At 46.6% G+C, this 19910-nt stretch overlaps 1 protein-coding gene across 6 annotated transcripts in view; it reads left to right on the top strand.

Annotated features, from left to right (window-relative positions):
* The window catches only part of LOC109905862 (roundabout homolog 1), a 524894-nt gene that overhangs the window by 24824 nt on the left and 480160 nt on the right, over positions 1-19910 (top strand). For all 6 annotated transcript variants that reach the window (XM_031795449.1, XM_031795451.1, XM_031795447.1 and 3 more), the window contains exon 2: positions 9463-9590. In XM_031795449.1, the coding sequence (XP_031651309.1) occupies positions 9497-9590 (94 nt within the window). In that variant the 5' untranslated portion in view covers positions 9463-9496. The remainder of the gene's footprint in view (positions 1-9462; positions 9591-19910) is intronic.

Raw genomic sequence — 19910 nt, 5'->3', positions numbered from 1 at the left:
TCCCACATCCAGCCTGATAGCGAAGAACCCATAAAGCCTAGTCTGTATGCTGCAGTTGGACACTGCCATCAAGTTTGTTTCTTGTGCGTTTTTAAGACAATATGAAATCCCTTCTGTTGCTGCTGAGCTGCTGAGGCTTTCAGTAAATTAATTAAGATATGGCATCTTGATAAGGGAGGCACTTAGGCTCGTGGCAGTGGGAGGGTAGGGTGTGTATTCTCTGTTGGCAGACAGTGGGGACAGACAGGTCTGTAGTCCAGGCTGAGGCCTCATCCATCAGCTCCAACATCGGGGCCGGGGGGCCAAGCACTCAGCTTCTTCCTCCAGGAAATAATCTGCTTTTAATTCATCACAGATCACATTCAGGAGGAGACGGATAACTGTGGAAGGGCCCACAGTGACCAGACCCTGTCTCTAGCCTTGTCACGCTGGAGTGCTTTCCCCTTGTCTAATTCATTCTAGTTTAGATTTATCTCATAAATTCATAATCTCCCGTGTTTTATAAGGAGAGACACTGCTGCTAGGGTGCTAGTACTCCTGTTCCCAACATGAGAGGGAATTCCATCTGGAATAGCATGTGCAGGACAAACACAGGAGCATTCAATATTCAAATTCTGATCAAATTCAAGATGATTCAAGAATTCCATTTCTCGTCACTAAACCAGATGCTTTACGGAAATGTTAGGGAATGACATGGAGAAGTACAGTACAGTAAAGTAGGCCACTCAACCCAGCTCAAGACTTCCCCTGTCTCTGTAAAGGATGGATTGTTTGTCATTGTGGAGGTCAACGGCTGGGCATCCTAATGGCTGTAGATTTGTATTCCTCTCTTTCCCCATGTCCCACACAGCAGCAGCAGTAGCAGAGGTTGCATCAGTAGCAGTAGCATCAGTAGCAAAAGTAGCGGCAGAAGCAGAAGTAGCATCGTTTGCAGTAGCATCAGTAGCATCAGTAGCAGTAGCATCAGTAGCAGTAGCAGAAGTAGCATCAATAGCAGTAGCATCAGTAGCAGAAGTAGCATCAGTTTGCAGTAGCATCAGTAGCTGTATAAGAAGTAGCATCAGTTTGCAGCAGCATCAGTAGCAGAAGTAGCAGGAGTAGCATCAGTAGCAGCAGCATCAGTAGCAATAGCAGAAGTAGCATCAGTAGCAGAAGTAGCATCAGTAGCAGTAGCATAAGCAGCATCAGTAGCAGCAACAGCCGGTTGTGATACAGCCTGGATTCTTACCAGGATGTCTGTAGTGACGCTTCTAGCACTGAGATGCAGTGCTTTAGACCGCTGTGCATCAGTAGCAGCAGTAGCAGAATCAGTGGCAGCATCAGTAGCAGTAGTAGCAGCATCAGTAGCAGCAGTAGCAGCAGCAGTAGCAGTAGTAGCAGCATCAGTGGCAGCAGTAGCAGCATCAGTAGCAGTAGTAGCAGCATCAGTAGCAGCAATAGCAGCATCAGTAGCAGCAGTAGCAGCATCAGTGGCAGCAGTAGCAGCATCAGTAGCAGTAGTATCAGCATCAGTAGCAGCATCAGTAGCAGCAGTAGTAGCAGCATCAGTAGCAGCAGTAGCAGCAGTGGCAGCAGTAGCAGCATCAGTAGCAGTAGTAGCAGCATCAGTAGCAGTAGTATCAGCATCAGTAGCAGCATCAGTAGCAGCAGTAGCAGCATCAGTAGCAGCAGTAGCAGCAGTGGCAGCAGTAGCAGCATCAGTGGCAGCAGTAGCAGCATCAGTAGCAGTAATAGCAGCATCAGTAGCAGCATCAGTAGCAGCAATTAACACCGGTAACCGGGATCCTCTTCACATTTCCCAACATTGTTTTATGACATTAAAACATTTTCCACTAACATTGCACAAAATTCCACAAAATACACAAGCTGGAGATTTGCTAAAAATCTAATAGCACATTATCCAAACAGGTTGTCTCGTGGAAGCCTTTAGGCTAGCTATTTACTTCACACAAAGTTGTCATAAATTCAAAGCACACGCATAATTGACACTGCTAGACTGCACACGAGACCTGAATGCAGTTTAGAGTTCTCATCAGAACTGGAAATGTTATCCTGATCCAACCTAAACCCGGTGAGTTGAAACCCGAGCCCAGTCCTGGTCCAACATCACAGAAGACCCTAAATAAAGATTACTAGGATACAGTAGGCTATATTGATTTAAAAAGCTGTTGAGAACAACACAGTGGAGGCGGGCGGCAGCTGAGTGAGGAGATGAGGAAACAGCCATTGGGCCACTGTAACCCACCCCTCTCGAACTACCCCTCCGTAACTACCCCTCTCTAACTACCCTTCTGTAACTACCCCTCTCTAACTACCCTTCTCTAACTACCCCTTTCTAACTACCCCTCTGTAACTACCCCTCTCTAACTACCCCTCTGTAACTACCCCTCTGTAACTACCCCTCTGTAACTACCCCTCTCTAACTACCCCTATCTAACTACCCCTCTGTAACTACCCCTCTCTAACTACACTTCTCTAACTACCCCTCTCTAACTACCCCTCTCTAACTACCCCTCTGTAACCCGCCCCTCTGTATCCCACCCCTCTCTAACTACCCCTCTCTAACTACCCCTCTGTAACTACCCCTCTCTAACTACCCCTCTGTAACTACCCCTCTGTAACCCACCCCTCTGTAACTACCCCTCTGTAACTACCCCTCTGTAACTACCCCTCTGTAACTTCCCCTCTCTAACTACCCCTCTGTAACTACCCCTCTGTAACTACCCCTCTCTACCATCCCTCTCTAACTACCCCTCTGTAACTACCCCTCTGTAACTACCCCTCTGTAACTTCCCCTCTCTAACTACCCCTCTGTAACTACCCCTCTGTAACTACCCCTCTCTAACTACCCTTCTCTAACTGCTCCTCTCTAACTGTCCCTCTCTACTCTCCCTCTCTAATCACCCCTCTGTAACTTCCCCTCTCTAACTGCCCCACTGTAACTGCCCCCTCTAACTGCCCCTCTCTAACTGCCCCTCTCTAACTGCCCCTCTCTAACTGTCCCTCTCTACTCTCCCTCTCTAACTGCCCCCTCTAACTGTCCCATTCTAACTACCCCTCTCTAACTGCCCCTCTCTAACTGCCCCTTTCTAACTGTCCCTCTCTACTCTCCCTCTCTAACTGCCCCCTCTAACTGCCCCATTCTAACTACCATTCTCTAACTACCCCCTCTAACTGCCTCTCTCTATCTACCCCTCTACACCTGCTCCTCTATACCGGCTCTTCTCTAGCTATCCCTCTCTATCTACCCCTTTCTATCTACCCCCTCTAACTACCCCTCTCTATCTACCCCTTTCTATCTACCCCTCTCTAACTGCCAATCTCTAACTGCCCCCTCTAACTACCCATAACTAAGTACCCATCACTAAGTACCCCTCTCTAACTACCCATCTATTCCTGCTCCTCTCTAACTGCCCCTCTCTAACTGCCCCTCTCTATCTACCCCTCTCTAACTACCCATCTATTCCTGTTCCTCTCTATCTACCCCTCTCTACCTACCCTCTCTAACTGCCCCTCTATAACTACCCATCTATTCCTGCTTCTCTCTAACTGCCCCTCTCTAACTGCCCCCTCTAACTACCCCCTCTAACTGCCCCTCTATAACCAACCATCTACACCTGCTCCTCTCTAACTAACCCTCTACACCTGCTCGTCTCTAACTACCCCTCTCTAACTGCCCCTCTCTATCTACCCCTTTCTAACTACCCCTCTCTAACTGCCCCTCTCTAACTGTCCCTCTCTACTGTCCCTCTCTAACTGCCCCCTCTAACTGTCCCATTCTAACTACCCCTCTCTAACTGCCCCTCTCTAACTGCCCCTTTCTAACTGTCCCTCTCTACTCTCCCTCTCTAACTGCCCCCTCTAACTGCCCCATTCTAACTACCATTCTCTAACTACCCCCTCTAACTGCCTCTCTCTATCTACCCCTCTACACCTGCTCCTCTATACCGGCTCTTCTCTAGCTATCCCTCTCTATCTACCCCTTTCTATCTACCCCCCTCTAACTACCCCTCTCTATCTACCCCTTTCTATCTACCCCTCTCTAACTGCCAATCTCTAACTGCCCCTCTCTAACTGCCCCCTCTAACTACCCATAACTAAGTACCCATCACTAAGTACCCCTCTCTAACTACCCATCTATTCCTGCTCCTCTCTAACTTCCCCTCTCTAACTGCCCCTCTCTATCTACCCCTCTCTAACTACCCATCTATTCCTGTTCCTCTCTATCTACCCCTCTCTAGCTACCCCTCACTAACTGCTCCCCTATAACTACCCATCTATTCCTGCTTCTCTCTAACTGCCCCTCTCTAACTGCCCCCTCTAACTACCCCTCTATACCTGCTCCTCTCTAACTACCCCTCTATACCTGCTCCTCTCTAACTACCCCTCTATAACTGCCCCTCTTGTACTGGCTACATGTAATTAACCAAAGGGCGGCAGGTAGCCTAGTGGTTAACTGAAAGGTTGCTGGTTCAAATCCCTGAGCCATTTAGCTTACATTAATTATATTTCTTGTACATGGTAAACTTTAATTGCATAGACAGCCAATGTGCTCTGATGCTTTGCCTGTGGTAGTTGGATATTAGGAATATCAGAACCAGCTGATGGAACAAGCTGGAGGTAGTTTGTCATAGGGAGCTGATGTTGGAGCATCTTTAAGGGCAGTAGGTAGCAGGAGGCAGCAGGATAGTGTCCCGTTTATTCACAGTAAAAAAGTGGTACAGGTGAATGATGAAATCTGATGAATATGTACATACATCTACAAAAATATTTACATACTAGACATTCTCAAATACTATCAAAACGGTTGTTTAATAAATTCACCTGCAGACAATGCGGAAGAGGGTGCATCTTGTTCGGACTTGGGCCCCATTCTAGGTGTGTTCTTTAGGGAGGGAGAGAAGAGGAGTGGAGAGGAGAAGAGGGGAGAGGAGCGGAGAGGAGAGGAGCGGAGAGGAGAGGAGAAGAGGGGAGAGGAGGGGAGAGGGGGGGAGGGGATAGGACAGGAGAAGAGAGGAGGTGAGAGGAGGGGAGAGGAGACGAGACAAGAGGAGAGGAGAGGAGAGGGGGGAGGGGAGGGGATAGGACAGGAGAAGAGAGGAGGTGAGAGGAGATGAGGGGAGGGGAGAGGAGAAGAGGGGGTGGGAGGGGAGAGGAAAGGAGAAGAGAGGAGGTGAGAGGAGATGAGGGGAGGGGAGAGGAGAAGAGGGGGTGGGAGGGGAGAGGACAGGAAAAGAGAGGAGGTGAGAGGAGATGAGGGGAGGGGCGAGGAGAAGAGGGGGTGGGAGGGGAGAGGAGAGGAGAGGAGGTGAGAGGAGATGAGGGGAGGGGAGAGGAGAAGAGGGGGTGGGAGGGGAGGGGAGAGGAGGGCTTGTAAGAGGATGTGCTATTGAAACACTATGCAAAATATCTCTTTAGTCACTGTGAATAGAATGGTCTTCAAACTGAGAATGTGGCCCAGTCTAGTAGCCGCCAAACCCCCAAGCCCCCCACCCAGGTGAATACAAAACCAATGAGGGAGAGGACTGGTGAAGAAAAACACTCTGCTCACTTTGTCTGTTCTATTTTGCAACTGAAATTATTCTGTCAGCTGCATTTGTATTATAAAGGCAACTGATGCTGTTGTCTTTATTAGAAGGTTATTCTGATGCTGTTGTCTTTATTAGAAGGTTATTCTGATGCTGTTGTCTTTATTAGAAGGTTATTCTGATGCTGTTGTCTTTATTAGAAGGTTATTCTGATGCTGTTGTCTTTATTAGAAGGTTACTCTGATGCTGTTGTCTTTATTAGAAGGTTATTCTGATGCTGTTGTCTTTATTAGAAGGTTACTCTGATGCTGTTGTCTTTATTAGAAGGTTATTCTGATGCATTTATTTAGGGAAGGTTATTATTGCAGGTTATTGTAAACGGATGCTTCTGTACTCATTGTCTCTCTTCTACTTTTCTCTCTCCTGTTCTTTGTTCTTTCTGTTTCCGTCTCTCTCTCACCCTCTCCCCCTGGTTTGTTCTTTCTGTTTCCGTCTCTCTCTCACCCTCTCCCCCTGGTTTGTTCTTTCTGTTTCCGTCTCTCTCTCACCCTCTCCCCCTGGTTTGTTCTTTCTGTTTCCGTCTCTCTCTCACCCTCTCCCCCTGGTTTGTTCTTTCTGTTTCCGTCTCTCTCTCCCCCTCTCCCCCTGGTTTGTTCTTTCTGTTTCCGTCTCTCTCTCACCCTCTCCCCCTGGTTTGTTCTTTCTGTTTCCGTCTCTCTCTCCCCCTCTCCCCCTGGTTTGTTCTTTCTGTTTCCGTCTCTCTCTCACCCTCTCCCCCTGGTTTGTTCTTTCTGTTTCCGTCTCTCTCTCCCCCTCTCCCCCTGGTTTGTTCTTTCTGTTTCCGTCTCTCTCTCCCCCTCTCCCCCTGGTTTGTTCTTTCTGTTTCCGTCTCTCTCTCACCCTCTCCCCCTGGTTTGTGTGTGCTGAAAGTAAGTTGTGTGAATCTCCAGAAGCAGAGGAATGGAGGAAGATGAAAGGGAAGTAGATTAAAAGCAGTTAGGGATAGAGAGTGCCGTCAGAGGTAACATGAAGTTCATTTTTATTCTCAAAGACTACTGACAAGTTTCCCCTCAGGTCACCTGCTAATCCTCCTTTTTAACACACTAACCCCTTCAATTGAGCTTTACAGTGCCAAGTTCATGGGTGTGTCCAATGCCGAATGTGTGTGAGTTAATCCATTTGAGTTTGAGTTATTGTATGAGAGAGAGTGTGTGTGTTTGTGTGTGTGTGTGTGTGTGTGTGTGTGTGTGTGTGTGTGTGTGTGTGTGTGTGTGTGTGTGTGTGTGTGTGTGTGTGTGTGTGTGTGTGTGTGTGTGTGTGTGTGTGTGTGTGTGTGTGTGTGTGTGTGTGTGTGTGTGTGTGTGTGTGTGTGTGTGTGTGCGTGCGTGCGTGTGTGTGTGTGAGAGAGAGAGTGTGTGCGTGCATATAGACTCATCAGGTGCATCTGAATATGAGCTGCAGTCTTTTGATGACAGAGGGCTGTAAGACAAAGAGGAGGACCAAAGGTTTTTAACGGCTTCACATGGGTTTCTGTGGGATCAGAAAATCAATTCGTGGGCAGTGTGTTCTGCTGATTGTCCTCCCTCTCTGATAGGGTGTGTGTGTGAGATGACCACTGAGGCAGCAGTACCGCTCCTTCTCACTGACTAATTAATTGGACTCCATCAATCCATTGAGTGGCCATTGAGACAGATAGAGAGAGGAGGAGACAATAAGGCTCTTTTATTCCTCACTGACCACAATCAGTGGTGATAGCAGAGAAAGCCTGGAAAACAAGCCTTGTGAAAGGCCAATCAAATCACAAATGTTCTTCTATTTGGTCATCCTCTTTGATGTAAACTGGTTGTAAATCTGAATCCTTTATTTACACAGTATTTGTCTGTTTGGCCGAGCTTGCATGGGCATTGATTGATTGGGCTGTGGTGCATCTTTGCATATGGGTGTGGGTTTTCAGGGGCGTAGGCCTCAAATAAATCTTCCTGTATCTTAAATCTGTCTGTTCATTAATCAAGTGGAATGGACGGAGTAATGTGTTGAGTTACTGGGCTCAGTAGGCTGTGCTTTCCATGGCTGCTTGGTGGAGTTAGGAGGCCATCTTGGTTCTAACGCGTCCCAGTCTACCTCACCAGGACCCTCGTTGGCCCTTGTCAGCCACATCTCCTGACTGGTAATTGGGTATTTATCAGATTGCCTGGGAAAGGACCCTTATCAGACATAATTATCAAGAAAAATGGAATCTGTTTTCCTAGTCCTCCAACATACAGAAGGACATGGTGCAGGCAGGTATAGAGTTGAGATACCTCTTCCAAAGGAGAGATAGAAACCCCACTGTTTCACTCTCTTACCAGACCCACCTCTTTTTCTCTGACCAATTAGCCGGGAGATTGAGCATCTGTCATCACCGCATGCAAATCATGCAATTGTGGGGAACACAATAGATCATTGTATAGGCCTGCTGCGACACTGGACGGATACGAGGTGAGGATAACACAGAGTGGCAATGAGCTGCTGCCCATAGCCTCATAGCAGAGATCTGATGCCCATAGCCTCATAGCAGAGATCTGCTGCTCATAGCCTCATAGCAGAGATCTGCTGCTCATAGCCTCATAGCAGAGATCTGTTGCCCATAGCCTCATAGCAGAGATCTGCTGCTCATAGCCTCATAGCAGAGATCTGCTGCCCATAGCCTCATAGCAGAGATCTGCTGCCCATAATCTCATAGCAGAGATCTGACAGACAGACAGGCCTTTCACTGGAGCCTCTCATTCTGGGCAGGGGAAATGCTTATAATGAAGCCCAGGAGTGTTTACTGAGCAGAGCGCCCAGATAAGATTGGAGGAAAAAGCTATTTGAGCGACTGGCACCTTCTCTTCCATCCCCCAGCAAACATATTACAGAGACAGAGAGACAGAGAGACAGAGACAGAGATACAGAGACAGAGAGACAGAGACAGAGATACAGAGACAGAGAGACAGAGCCACAGAGAGACAGAGCCACAGAGAGACAGAGAGACAGAGACAGAGATACAGAGCCAGAGAGACAGAGACAGAGAGACAGAGCCACAGAGAGACAGAGCCACAGAGAGACAGAGACAGAGATACAGAGACAGAAAGACAGAGAGACAGAGAGACAGAGCGACAGTGAGACAGAGACAGAGAGACAGAGAGACAGAGAGACAGAGACAGAGACAGAGAGACAGAGAGAGAGAATGACAGAGAGGAAGAGGGAGAGAGTGAAGGTATACATGCAGTAATGAGCATAGTAGAACCATTCAGTGCAGGTAGTGAACGTGAAAGAGAGGGGGATGATTGGGATGAAGGAGGAATACAGCGAAGGAAAGTGTTTAAGCGAGAACTCACTGGTCAACAGATGAGAGCCGCTCTGAGGTAGAGCATTATGAACAATGGTGAAGGTAATCAAACAAGGGGAAACAGGTTGTTCCACAGGATGGTTATCGGGAAAATCATCTGATTCATTTCCATGCTTGAGATGGGAGATGCCATCATGCTCAGGTTATGAGACTAGGAACTGGGAGAGGCTGGACTTGGATGGGCTGGGCTGTGAGGGGTCAGGAGAAAGGAATCTGGCTGTTCTCTCAACACTCAAGCTGTCACTGTCCTCTCTGCATGTTGCTCATGAAGTGTAAGGATGTTGTGGTCATCAAATTAGACCATTTAGAGCATTTCATTTAGATGATGTTTGTGGTCAACTAATGCTTGAACCACTTACTGACAATCATGCAACTCCTAGGATCTTATATGGAGACCTACCTGACTTTTATTTTTCGGTTCTCTCTGGCACTGACTTCTTCCTCACAGATTGGACTCACAACAGTCTGATAACAGTCTATAATGTCTTTATTTCTCCATAATCCAGATATAAAGTTGTACACTGCAATAATCTGATCTGTCTGTCTCTTTTCTGTCTTCCACAGATTGGCCACTAGTGATGCCAGGACAGTGAGCGCCATGCGTGTCACATGGTTAGGTGCCACGCCCTTTGTCATTGTTGCCCTGCTCAGGCTTGCCCAATCACAGCTGCTGGAGGGATCTCTGGTTCCAGGTAAGAATGCATCTTTGTAACATCACTGTGTGTTCATGTGTTTTTCGCCAAAAAAACTGCTGTTGTCTGCATGTTCATCATGTCTGTCTCTTTCTCTGTCTTGTCTGTGTGTCTGTCTGTCTGATTATTTGACACAATGACACGTTTCCACAAACATATGTTCGGATCTGAACACACATTTGGATGCAAATTAAGATGAAATTGGTTGAGAAATGGTATATCTCCAATTATGCTGATCAAAAATATAAATGCAACATGCAACAATTTCAAAGATTTTACTTACAGTTCATATAAGGACATTAGTCAATTGAATTGGGCCCTAATCTCTGGGTTTCACATGACTGGGAATACAGATATGCATCTGTTGGTCACAGATACCTTAAAAAAAAAATCTGAAAACCAATCAGTATCTGGTGTGACCACCATTTGCCTAATGCAGCGGAACATCTCCTTCACATGCAATTGTTCAGGCTGTTGATTGTGACCTGCCTCTTCAATGGCTGTTCGAAGTTGCTGGATATTGGCGGGAACTGGAACACACTGATGTACACGACAATCCAGAACATCCCAAACATGCTCAATGGGTGACATGTCAATCAAACAATCAAATGTATTTATAAAGCCCTTCTTACATCAGCTGATGTCACAAGTGCTGTACAGAAACCCAGCCTGAAACCCCAAACAACAAGCAATGCAGGTGTAGAAGCACAGTGGCTAAGAAAAACTCCCTAGATGGCCAGAACCTAGGAAGAAACCCTGAGAGGAACCAAGCTATGAGGGGTGGCCAGTCCTCTTCTGGCTGTGCTAAGTGGAGATTATGTCAAATGTTCATAGATGACCAGCAGGATCAAATAATAATAATCACAGTAGTTGTCGAGGGTGCAGCAAGTCAGCACCTCAGGAGTAAATGTCAGTTGGCTTTTCATAGCCGATCATTCAGAGTATCTCTACCGCTCCTGCTGTCTCTAGAGAGTTGAAAACAGTAGGTCTGGGACAGGTAGCACGTCCGGTGAACAGGTCAGGGTTCCATAGCCGCAGGCAGAACAGTTGAAACTGGAGCAGCAGCACAGCCAGGTGGACTGGGGACAGCAAGGAGTCATCAGGCCAGGTAATCCTGAGACATGGGGCTCAGGTCCTTTGAGAGAGAGAAAGAGAGAAAGAAAGAGAAAAAATAAAGAAAAAGGGAGAAAGAATTAGAGAGCATACTTAAATTCACATAGGACACCGGATAAGACAGGAGAAATGCTCCAGATACAGTGCCTTGCGAAAGTATTCGGCCCCCTTGAACTTTGTGACCTTTTGCCACATTTCAGGCTTCAAACATAAAGATATAAAACTGTATTTTTTTGTGAAGAATCAACAACAAGTGGGACACAATCATGAAGTGGAACGACATTTATTGGATATTTCAAACTTTTTTAACAAATCAAAACTGAAAAATTGGGCGTGCAAAATTATTCAGCCCCTTTACTTTCAGTGCAGCAAACTCTCTCCAGAAGTTCAGTGAGGATCTCTGAATGATCCAATGTTGACCTAAATGACTAATGATGATAAATACAATCCACCTGTGTGTAATCAAGTCTCCGTATAAATGCACCTGCACTGTGATAGTCTCAGAGGTCCGTTAAAAGCGCAGAGAGCATCATGAAGAACAAGGAACACACCAGGCAGGTCCGAGATACTGTTGTGAAGAAGTTTAAAGCCGGATTTGGATACAAAATGATTTCCCAAGCTTTAAACATCCCAAGGAGCACTGTGTAAGCGATAATATTGAAATAGAAGGAGTATCAGACCACTGCAAATCTACCAAGACCTGGCCATCCCTCTAAACTTTCAGCTCATACAAGGAGAAGACTGATCAGAGATGCAGCCAAGAGGCCCATGATCACTCTGGATGAACTGCAGAGATCTACAGCTGAGGTGGGAGACTCTGTCCATAGGACAACAATCAGTCGTATATTGCACAAATCTGGCCTTTATGGAAGAGTGGCAAGAAGAAAGCCATTTCTTAAAGATATCCATAAAAAGTGTTGTTTAAAGTTTGCCACAAGCCACCTGGGAGACACACCAAACATGTGGAAGAAGGTGCTCTGGTCAGATGAAACCAAAATTTAACTTTTTGGCAACAATGCAAAATGTTATGTTTGGCGTAAAAGCAACACACGCCATCACCCTGAACACACCATCCCCACTGTCAAACATGGTGGTGGCAGCATCATGGTTTGGGCCTGCTTTTCTTCAGCAGGGACAGGGAAGATGGTTAAAATTGAAGGGGAGATGGATGGAGCCAAATACAGGACCATTCTGGAAGAAAACCTGATGGAGTCTGCAAAAGACCTGAGACTGGGATGGAGATTTGTCTTCCAACAAGACAATGATCCAAAACATAAAGCAAAATCTACAATGGAATGGTTCAAAAATAAACATATCCAGGTGTTAGAATGGCCAAGTCAAAGTCCAGACCTGAATCCAATCGAGAATCTGTGGAAAGAACTGAAAACTGCTGTTCACAAATGCTCTCCATCCAACCTCACTGAGCTCGAGCTGTTTTGCAAGGAGGAATGGGAAAAAATGTCAGTCTCTCGATGTGCAAAACTGATAGAGACATACCCCAAGTGACTTACAGCTGTAATCGCAGCAAAAGGTGGCGCTACAAAGTATTAACTTAAGGGGGCTGAATAATTTTGCACGCCCAATTTTTCAGTTTTTGATTTGTTAAAAAAGTTTGAAATATCCAATAAATGTCGTTCCACTTCATATTTGTGTCCCACTTGTTGTTGATTCTTCACAAAAAAATACAGTTTTATATCTTTATGTTTGAAGCCTGAAATGTGGCAAAAGGTTGCAAAGTTCAAGGGGGCCGAATACTTTCACAAGGCACTGTATAACAGACTGACCCTAGCCCCCCGACACATAAAAAGAAGACACTGTGGCCCCGTTCGATGATACCCCCGGACAGGGCCAAACATGCAGGATATAACCCCACCCACTTTGCCAAAGCTTCAGCCCCCCCAGCACTAGAGGGATATCTTCAACCACCAACTTACCATCCTGAGACAAGGCCGAGTATAGCCCACAAAGATCTCTGCCACGGCACAACCCAAGGGGGGGGGGGCGCCAACCCGGACAGGAAGATCACGTCAGTGACTCAACCCACTCAAGTGACGCACCCCTCCTAGGGACGGCATGGAAGAGCACCAGTAAGCCAGTGACTCAGCCCCTGTAATAGGGTTAGAGGCAGAGAATCCCAGTGGAGAGAGGGGAACCGGCCAGGCAGAGACAGAAAGGGCGGTTCGTTGCACCAGAGCCTTTCCGTTCACCTTCACACTCCTGGGCCAGACTACACTCAGTCATATGACCCACTGAAAAGATGAGTCTTCAGTAAAGACTTAAAGGTTGAGACCGAGTTTGTGTCTCTCACATGGGTAGGCAGACCATTCCATAAAAATGGAGCTCTATAGGAGAAAGCCCTGCCTCCAGCTGTTTGCTTAGAAATTCTAGGAACAATTAGGAGGCCTGCGTCTTGTGACCGTAGCGTACGTGTAGGTATGTACGGCAGGACCAAATAGATAGGTAGGAGCAAGCCCATGTAATGCTTTGTAGGTCAGCAGTAAAACCTTGAAATCAGCCCTTGCCTTGACAGGAAGCCAGTGTAGAGAGGCTAGCACTGGAATAATATGATCAAAGTTTTTGGTTCTCGTCAAGATTCTAGCAGCCGTGTTGAGCACTAACTGAAGTTTATTTAGTGCTTTATCCGGGTAGCCGGAGAGTAGAGCATTGCAGTAATCTAACCTAGAAGTGACAAAAGCATGGATTAATTTTTCTGCATCATTTTTGGACAGAAAGTTTCTGATATTTGCAATGTTACGTAGATGGAAAAAAATCTGTCCTTGAAACAGTCTTGATATGTTCGTCAAAAGAGAGATCGGGGTCCAGAGCAACGCCGAGGTCCTTTGCCGCCATCCATTTCCTTTTGTCTGAAACACAGGCTTCCAGGGAGGGCAATTTCGGGGCTTCACCATATTTCATTGAAATGTACAGCTGTGTGTCATCCGCATAGCAGTGAAAGTTAACATTATGTTTCCGAATGACATTTGTGGTGAATATGCAGTCCATGCAAGAACTGGGACATTTTCAGCTTCCAGGAATTGTGTACAGATCCTTGTAACGTGAGGTCATGCATTTTCATGCTGAAACATGAGGTGATGACGGCGGATGAATGGCACGCCTCAGGATCACTTCATGGTATCGATGTGGATTCAAATTGCAACCACCAACTTACCATCCTTGGTAAAATGCAATTGTGGTTGCTGTCCATAGCTTATGCCTGCCCATTCCATTACCCCACCGCCACCATGGGGCACTCTGTTCACATCAGCAAACTGCTCGCCCACATGACGCCGTATACATGGTCTGCGGTTATGAGACCAGTTGGACGTACTACCAAATTCTCTAAAACAATGTTGGAGGTGGCTTATGGTAGAGAAATTAACATTCAATTATCTCTCAACAGCTTTGGTGGACATTCCTGCACTCAGTATTTCAATTGCACACGCCCTCAAAACTTAAGACATCTCTGGCATTGTGTTGTGTGACAAAACTGCACCTTTTAGAGTGGCCTTATTGTCCCTAGCACAAGGTGCACTTGTGTGATGATCATGCTGTTTAAACCGCTTCTTGATATGCCACACCTGTCAAGTGGATGGATTAACCAATTTGTCCAAGAAATTTGAGAGAAATAAACTTTTTGTGCATATGGAAAATGTCTGGAATCTTTTATTTCAGCTCATGAAACATGGGACCAACAGCTGGTCACTGGCATATGGCTTCTTCTTTGTAAATCCAGAATGCTGCCAAGGAAACAAGAAGTCTCAACTACGATGTCAAGTCTCTCAGGTCTATAATGGGAACCTGTTAAGTCTTCTAGAATTAACCATGTCAAGTTGATGCATTCAAGCCTTCCAGACATCTTTGATTCCCTAGCTTTGAGTCAAAGGAGATAACGGTGTGTGGGATTTGAGAAAGATGAGAAAAATGAATCGTATAAGTTCCCTTGATGAAACATCTCTCAGAGACAATTTACCTGTCGCAGAGCTGACATTTTGACAATGTATGGGAGGAAAAAAGAAACAGGAAACTGAGGAGACAAACAAACTAAAGTTCTCTATCTATCAATTGAGTCATGGTATGGTAGGAGGTGGTATCGAGAGGAGAGAATGAGAGAGAGATTCACAATCACTCTTCACCTCTACCATCTTGATTTCCCCTTTCTCCTTCCCTAATTCTCATCAGACAGGAGAGACAGCACCATGAATTACCACTTTAGCAAAACGTTTTCACGCTCACTACCCTCCCTCCTCCCTCCCTTTATTGCCTCTCACTTCTCACTTACTTCCTTTCCTCGTCTTCTTCCTTCAATTTTCTTTCTCTTGTATTTTTTCCCACACCCCTGTCGAGGAAGCAATTTAATAGTCAGCTAGAGTCTGTGTGCCTCCCTCAGCCATGGTTAAATGTGACTATGGCTGGGCTGTGTGCGGTGTGGAGGCTGCAGTCATTTCAATCACAGTCTGCACTATAGTAGTGCTGCTCTGAACAGGCCTCTCTGATTGGCAGTGCCAGTGTAGGACTTGTAATGAATAAGGTATCACAGTCCCACAGTCCAATGCACTGAGCGTCATGTGATTTGATGGCCTGTGACTACATTGTTAAAGACCCCAGTGACATTAGTGATGCCAATTAATGTTAAAGCTCAAACTGTAGACTATACAGATGGGGGATCTTCATTTCACCTGTATTGTCGCAACAAGATAATCCTGCAGCAACAGGATTAGAATGTTTAGTCCAGAATGTTGCTTGGTGGTTAGGCTATTAGCTGAAAAGTGGAATACTATTCATTTAACCGTATTATAGTGCAGGTTTTTCGGTTAATTTAGGTAAATCGTGAAGCTCATCTGCGGAAAATTCTCAGCAGCAAAAGAGTGATCAAATGAAGATCCTCTCTCGCTCCCTCTCTTTGTGTGTAGGAGTGAAATGTCAAGGAAGCACTTATCTTCCATTTCTCTAAATACTTCCTGACTGACAGCTCTTTTAATTTCCTCTCCTCCACGCGAACTTCTCTACAGACATTTTCATCTTTCAGAATCTTCTCAACCTTTTTGTTATCACTCTTAAGCTTGGAAATAATGACCTGTCTCCCATCTATTTGTTTCCTCAGTTTGAGAAAGATTAGAGACAGCATCAGGACAAATCTCAGGGACCTCACGGTAGGAGGAACTGTTGGAGAGGAAAGGCAGACAAGACACACAAAATTCAGTGTTGCCAACATGCAGACACACATGCACTCAAAAACTCACTAACGCACATACGCACGCGCGCGCGCACACACACACACACAAACACACACACACACACACACACACACACACACACACACACACACACACACACACACACACACACACACACACACACACACACACACACACACACACACACACACACACACACACACACACACACACACACACACACACTACAATCATGACTCAATCCTTTCCAGCTTTCTTCTACAGTTATTATGTGTATATTAACTACAGTAACAGTATGAAATCATTCCATGGCTCCTCTATTTAATATCTCCCTGACATTCATATGCAGTGGTTTATTGGCTACACAGGTTTTCAATTGCATGCATTTGGGATGATTCATTTGGCTCTGCAATGCACTAGTCCTTGCTCAGAGCTGACAGCGTTATTGGATTGGAATGGAGGTTATAGATAGGCTAACCTATGGCACCTACAGTTCTATCCATTTCACATACAGAGATGATCCTGGCTTCTATTGCTTTTCTGCTAGACGTTATGGTAGTTTTGGTGGTAATCCACCTCTTCAGTCTTTCCAATGACTCTTGTGAGACTTCTGGTGCACGGGAGAAACAGGGAAGAAAGGTGTCCTTCATTACTGCTGAAGTGTAGTACATTCAATCTTGAATGTGTCTAAGGATTTTTTGTCATCGATTTCCCCCTGTCTGAGTGGGATTTGCGACTGGTACTATCTCCCCCTGTCTGAGTGGGATTTGCGACTGGTACTATCTCCCCCTGTCTGAGTGGGATTTGCGACTGGTACTATCTCCCCCTGTCTGAGTGGGATTTGCGACTGGTACTATCTCCCCCTGTCTGAGTGGGATTTGCGACTGGTACTATCTCCCCCTGTCTGAGTGGGATTTGCGACTGGTACTATCTCCCCCTGTCTGAGTGCGATTTGCGACTGGTACTATCTCCCCCTGTCTGAGTGGGATTTGCGACTGGTACTATCTCCCCCTGTCTGAGTGGGATTTGCGACTGGTACTATCTCCCCCTGTCTGAGTGGGATTTGCGACTGGTACTATCTCCCCCTGTTTAAACACTCCTTGTGCATATTGAACTATTCCGTCTTTTATTTGAAGATGACAAAGCGAATGACTGAGTGTGGTAAATCACCTGGTGAATTGTTTCTCTTGAGTGGAGGAGGGTGAGCGTTTAATCTACCATTACATCCTCATCATAGGACCTGCTCCAGCAGTAACGTCCTCATCCTCCCAGACTCAGATAGTAGTAACAGCCTCATCCTCTCTCATGTATAAGCAGGGAGTCAGGAAGCAGGTGCAGAAGGAGAGTTTAATAACAATGATGCAAGGCAGATAAACAAAACAGGGGATGTGTACTGAACATGAAAACAAGCCAATACTGCCTGATGACTCCTCCCAGACTCAGGCAGCTGTAACAGCCTCATCCTCCCAGACTCAGGCAGCTGTAACAGCCTCATCCTCCCAGACTCAGACATCAGTAACATCCTCCCAGACTCAGGCAGCTGTAACAGCCTCAACCCTGTCAGACTCAGACATCAGTACCATCCCTGTCAGACTCAGACATCAGTACCATCCTACCAGACTCAGGCAGCTGTAACAGCCTCATCCTCCCAGACTCAGGCAGCTGTAACAGCCTCATCCCTGTCAGACTCAGACATCAGTACCATCCTCCCAGCCTCAGGCAGCTGTAACAGCCTCAACCCTGTCAGACTCAGACATCAGTAACATCCTCCCAGACTCAGACATCAGTACCATCCTCCCAGACTCAGGCATCTGTACCATCCTCCCAGACTCAGGCAGCTGTAACAGCCTCATTCTCCCAGATTCAGGCAGCTGTAACAGCCTCATCCTCCCAGACTCAGGCAGCTGTAACAGCCTCAACCCTGTCAGACTCAGACATCAGTACCATCCTCCCAGACTCAGGCAGCTGTAACAGCCTCATCCCTGTCAGACTCAGACATCAGTACCATCCTCCCAGACTCAGGCAGCTGTAACAGCCTCATCCTCCCAGACTCAGGCAGCTGTACCATCCTCCCAGACTCAGGCAGCTGTAACAGCCTCATCCTCCCAGACTCAGACATCAGTACCATCCTCCCAGACTCAGGCAGCTGTAACAGCCTCATCCCTGTCAGACTCAGACATCAGTAACATCCTCCCAGACACAGGTAGCAACAACAGCCTCATCCTCCCAGACTCAGGCAGCTGTAACAGCCTCATCCCTGTCAGACTCAGACATCAGTACCATCCTCCCAGACTCAGGTAGCAACAACAGCCTCATCCTCCCAGACTCAGGCAGCTGTAACAGCCTCATCCCTGTCAGACTCAGACATCAGTACCATCCTCCCAGACTCAGATAGCAGTAACAGCCTCATCCCTGTCAGAGTCAGACATCATTAACATCCTCCCAGACTCAGACATCAGTAACATCCTCATCTTCCCAGACTCAGATAGCAGTAACATCCTCATCCTCCCAGACTCAGACAGTAGTAACATCCTCATCCCTGGCAGACTCAGACAGCAGCAACATCTTCATCCTCCCAGACTCAGACAGCAGTAACATCCTCATCTTCCCAGACTCAGATAGCAGTAACATCCTTACCCTCCCAGACTCAGGCAGCAGCATCAGGTCTCTCATGTTCTCTTCCTGTTTGCTTATCAGATGATGTAACCAAATATGGACAGGCTGTTTCCTACTCATCACTTAGACCCGCCTGCTGACAGCTGGGTTTGGTAAGTCATATGTCCCAGCTGGGTTGGGTAGTGTCATATGACCCACTGGTTCCTGGTCCCTCTGACAGCTGGGTTGGGTTGTGTCATATGTCCCACTGGTCCCTGGTCCCTCTGACAGCTGGGTTGGGTAGTGTCATATGTCCCACTGGTTCCTGGTCCCTCTGACAGCTGGGTTGGGTTGTGTCATATGTCCCACTGGTTCCTGGTCCCTCTGACAGCTGGGTTGGGTTGTGTCATATGTCCCACTGGTTCCTGGTCCCTCTGACAGCTGGGTTGGGTAGTGTCATATGTCCCAGCTGGGTTGGGTAGTGTCATATGTCCCAGCTGGTTTTGGTTGTCATATGTCCCAGCTGGGTTGGGTAGTGTCATATGTTCTCCGTGCTCAGTATTCAGTGGGTGTGCTTCCACTCCAGGGTGATTTAATATGTAGTTAATACAGATCTATAGGAATACTGAATTACACAGCAGCCACACTGACCTTTTTGAATTACAGAGGTAATTGTGCGTGACGGCAGGGGAAGTTTATAACAGGTAGTGCCAAGATGGAGTCTACCCTGAGGAGAATGGATCTCCTGCTTCCTCCTATCCTGCTGATGTCCTCTGCATTAGTGTTCTGCACTATAAGCACCCAGCACTGAACAAAATCTTTATCTTTACCCTTCTCTAACGACACCGCTGCAACGCTCTCACTTTCTTCTCTCGTTCTCTCACTTACTCTCTCGCTCTCCCTCTGTTGTGCGTGCACAAACAAATTAACACACACACTCATTTGACATGTCGCTCCAGTCTTAATGGTGCTACCTGTTTGACGTAGCCTGACCATATACATCCTGAACAGACCACTCTCTTTACTTTCTGATGCAACCCAGTCAGCTTTGGGCCATGCTGATAGCTGAAGGTTGTTGTGCTGATGTCGAGTCTAATTTAAAACTAAGGACAGAAAAATGGACCAGTCTGGTCTGACTGTGCTCCATGGCGCCACATTCATCTATCAGGGCTGTTACTCTACTGATGTACGGTCCTCTCCCAGAGATGGTAGATCTGACTGCAACATCTCCGCTTGGCACACAGCGGAACAAAGCTTTATACCAACGAGAAAGGAGAAATAACATGACGTGAAACAGTCTCTTTTCTTCCCCTCACCAACTTTCAAGAAGAGTGATTGCTGATTGCTCTCTGCAGCACTTTGCAAATTGCCTGGTAATTGTGTTTGGAGGAAAATTGTTCATTTCACCACTGCATTT

Source organism: Oncorhynchus kisutch, linkage group LG18, assembly GCF_002021735.2.
Source record: "Oncorhynchus kisutch isolate 150728-3 linkage group LG18, Okis_V2, whole genome shotgun sequence".
In the NCBI taxonomy this organism is placed as follows: domain Eukaryota; kingdom Metazoa; phylum Chordata; class Actinopteri; order Salmoniformes; family Salmonidae; genus Oncorhynchus; species Oncorhynchus kisutch.
The sequence above is the reverse complement of the archived record's forward strand: the minus strand, read 5'-3'. Positions and strand labels throughout refer to the sequence as shown.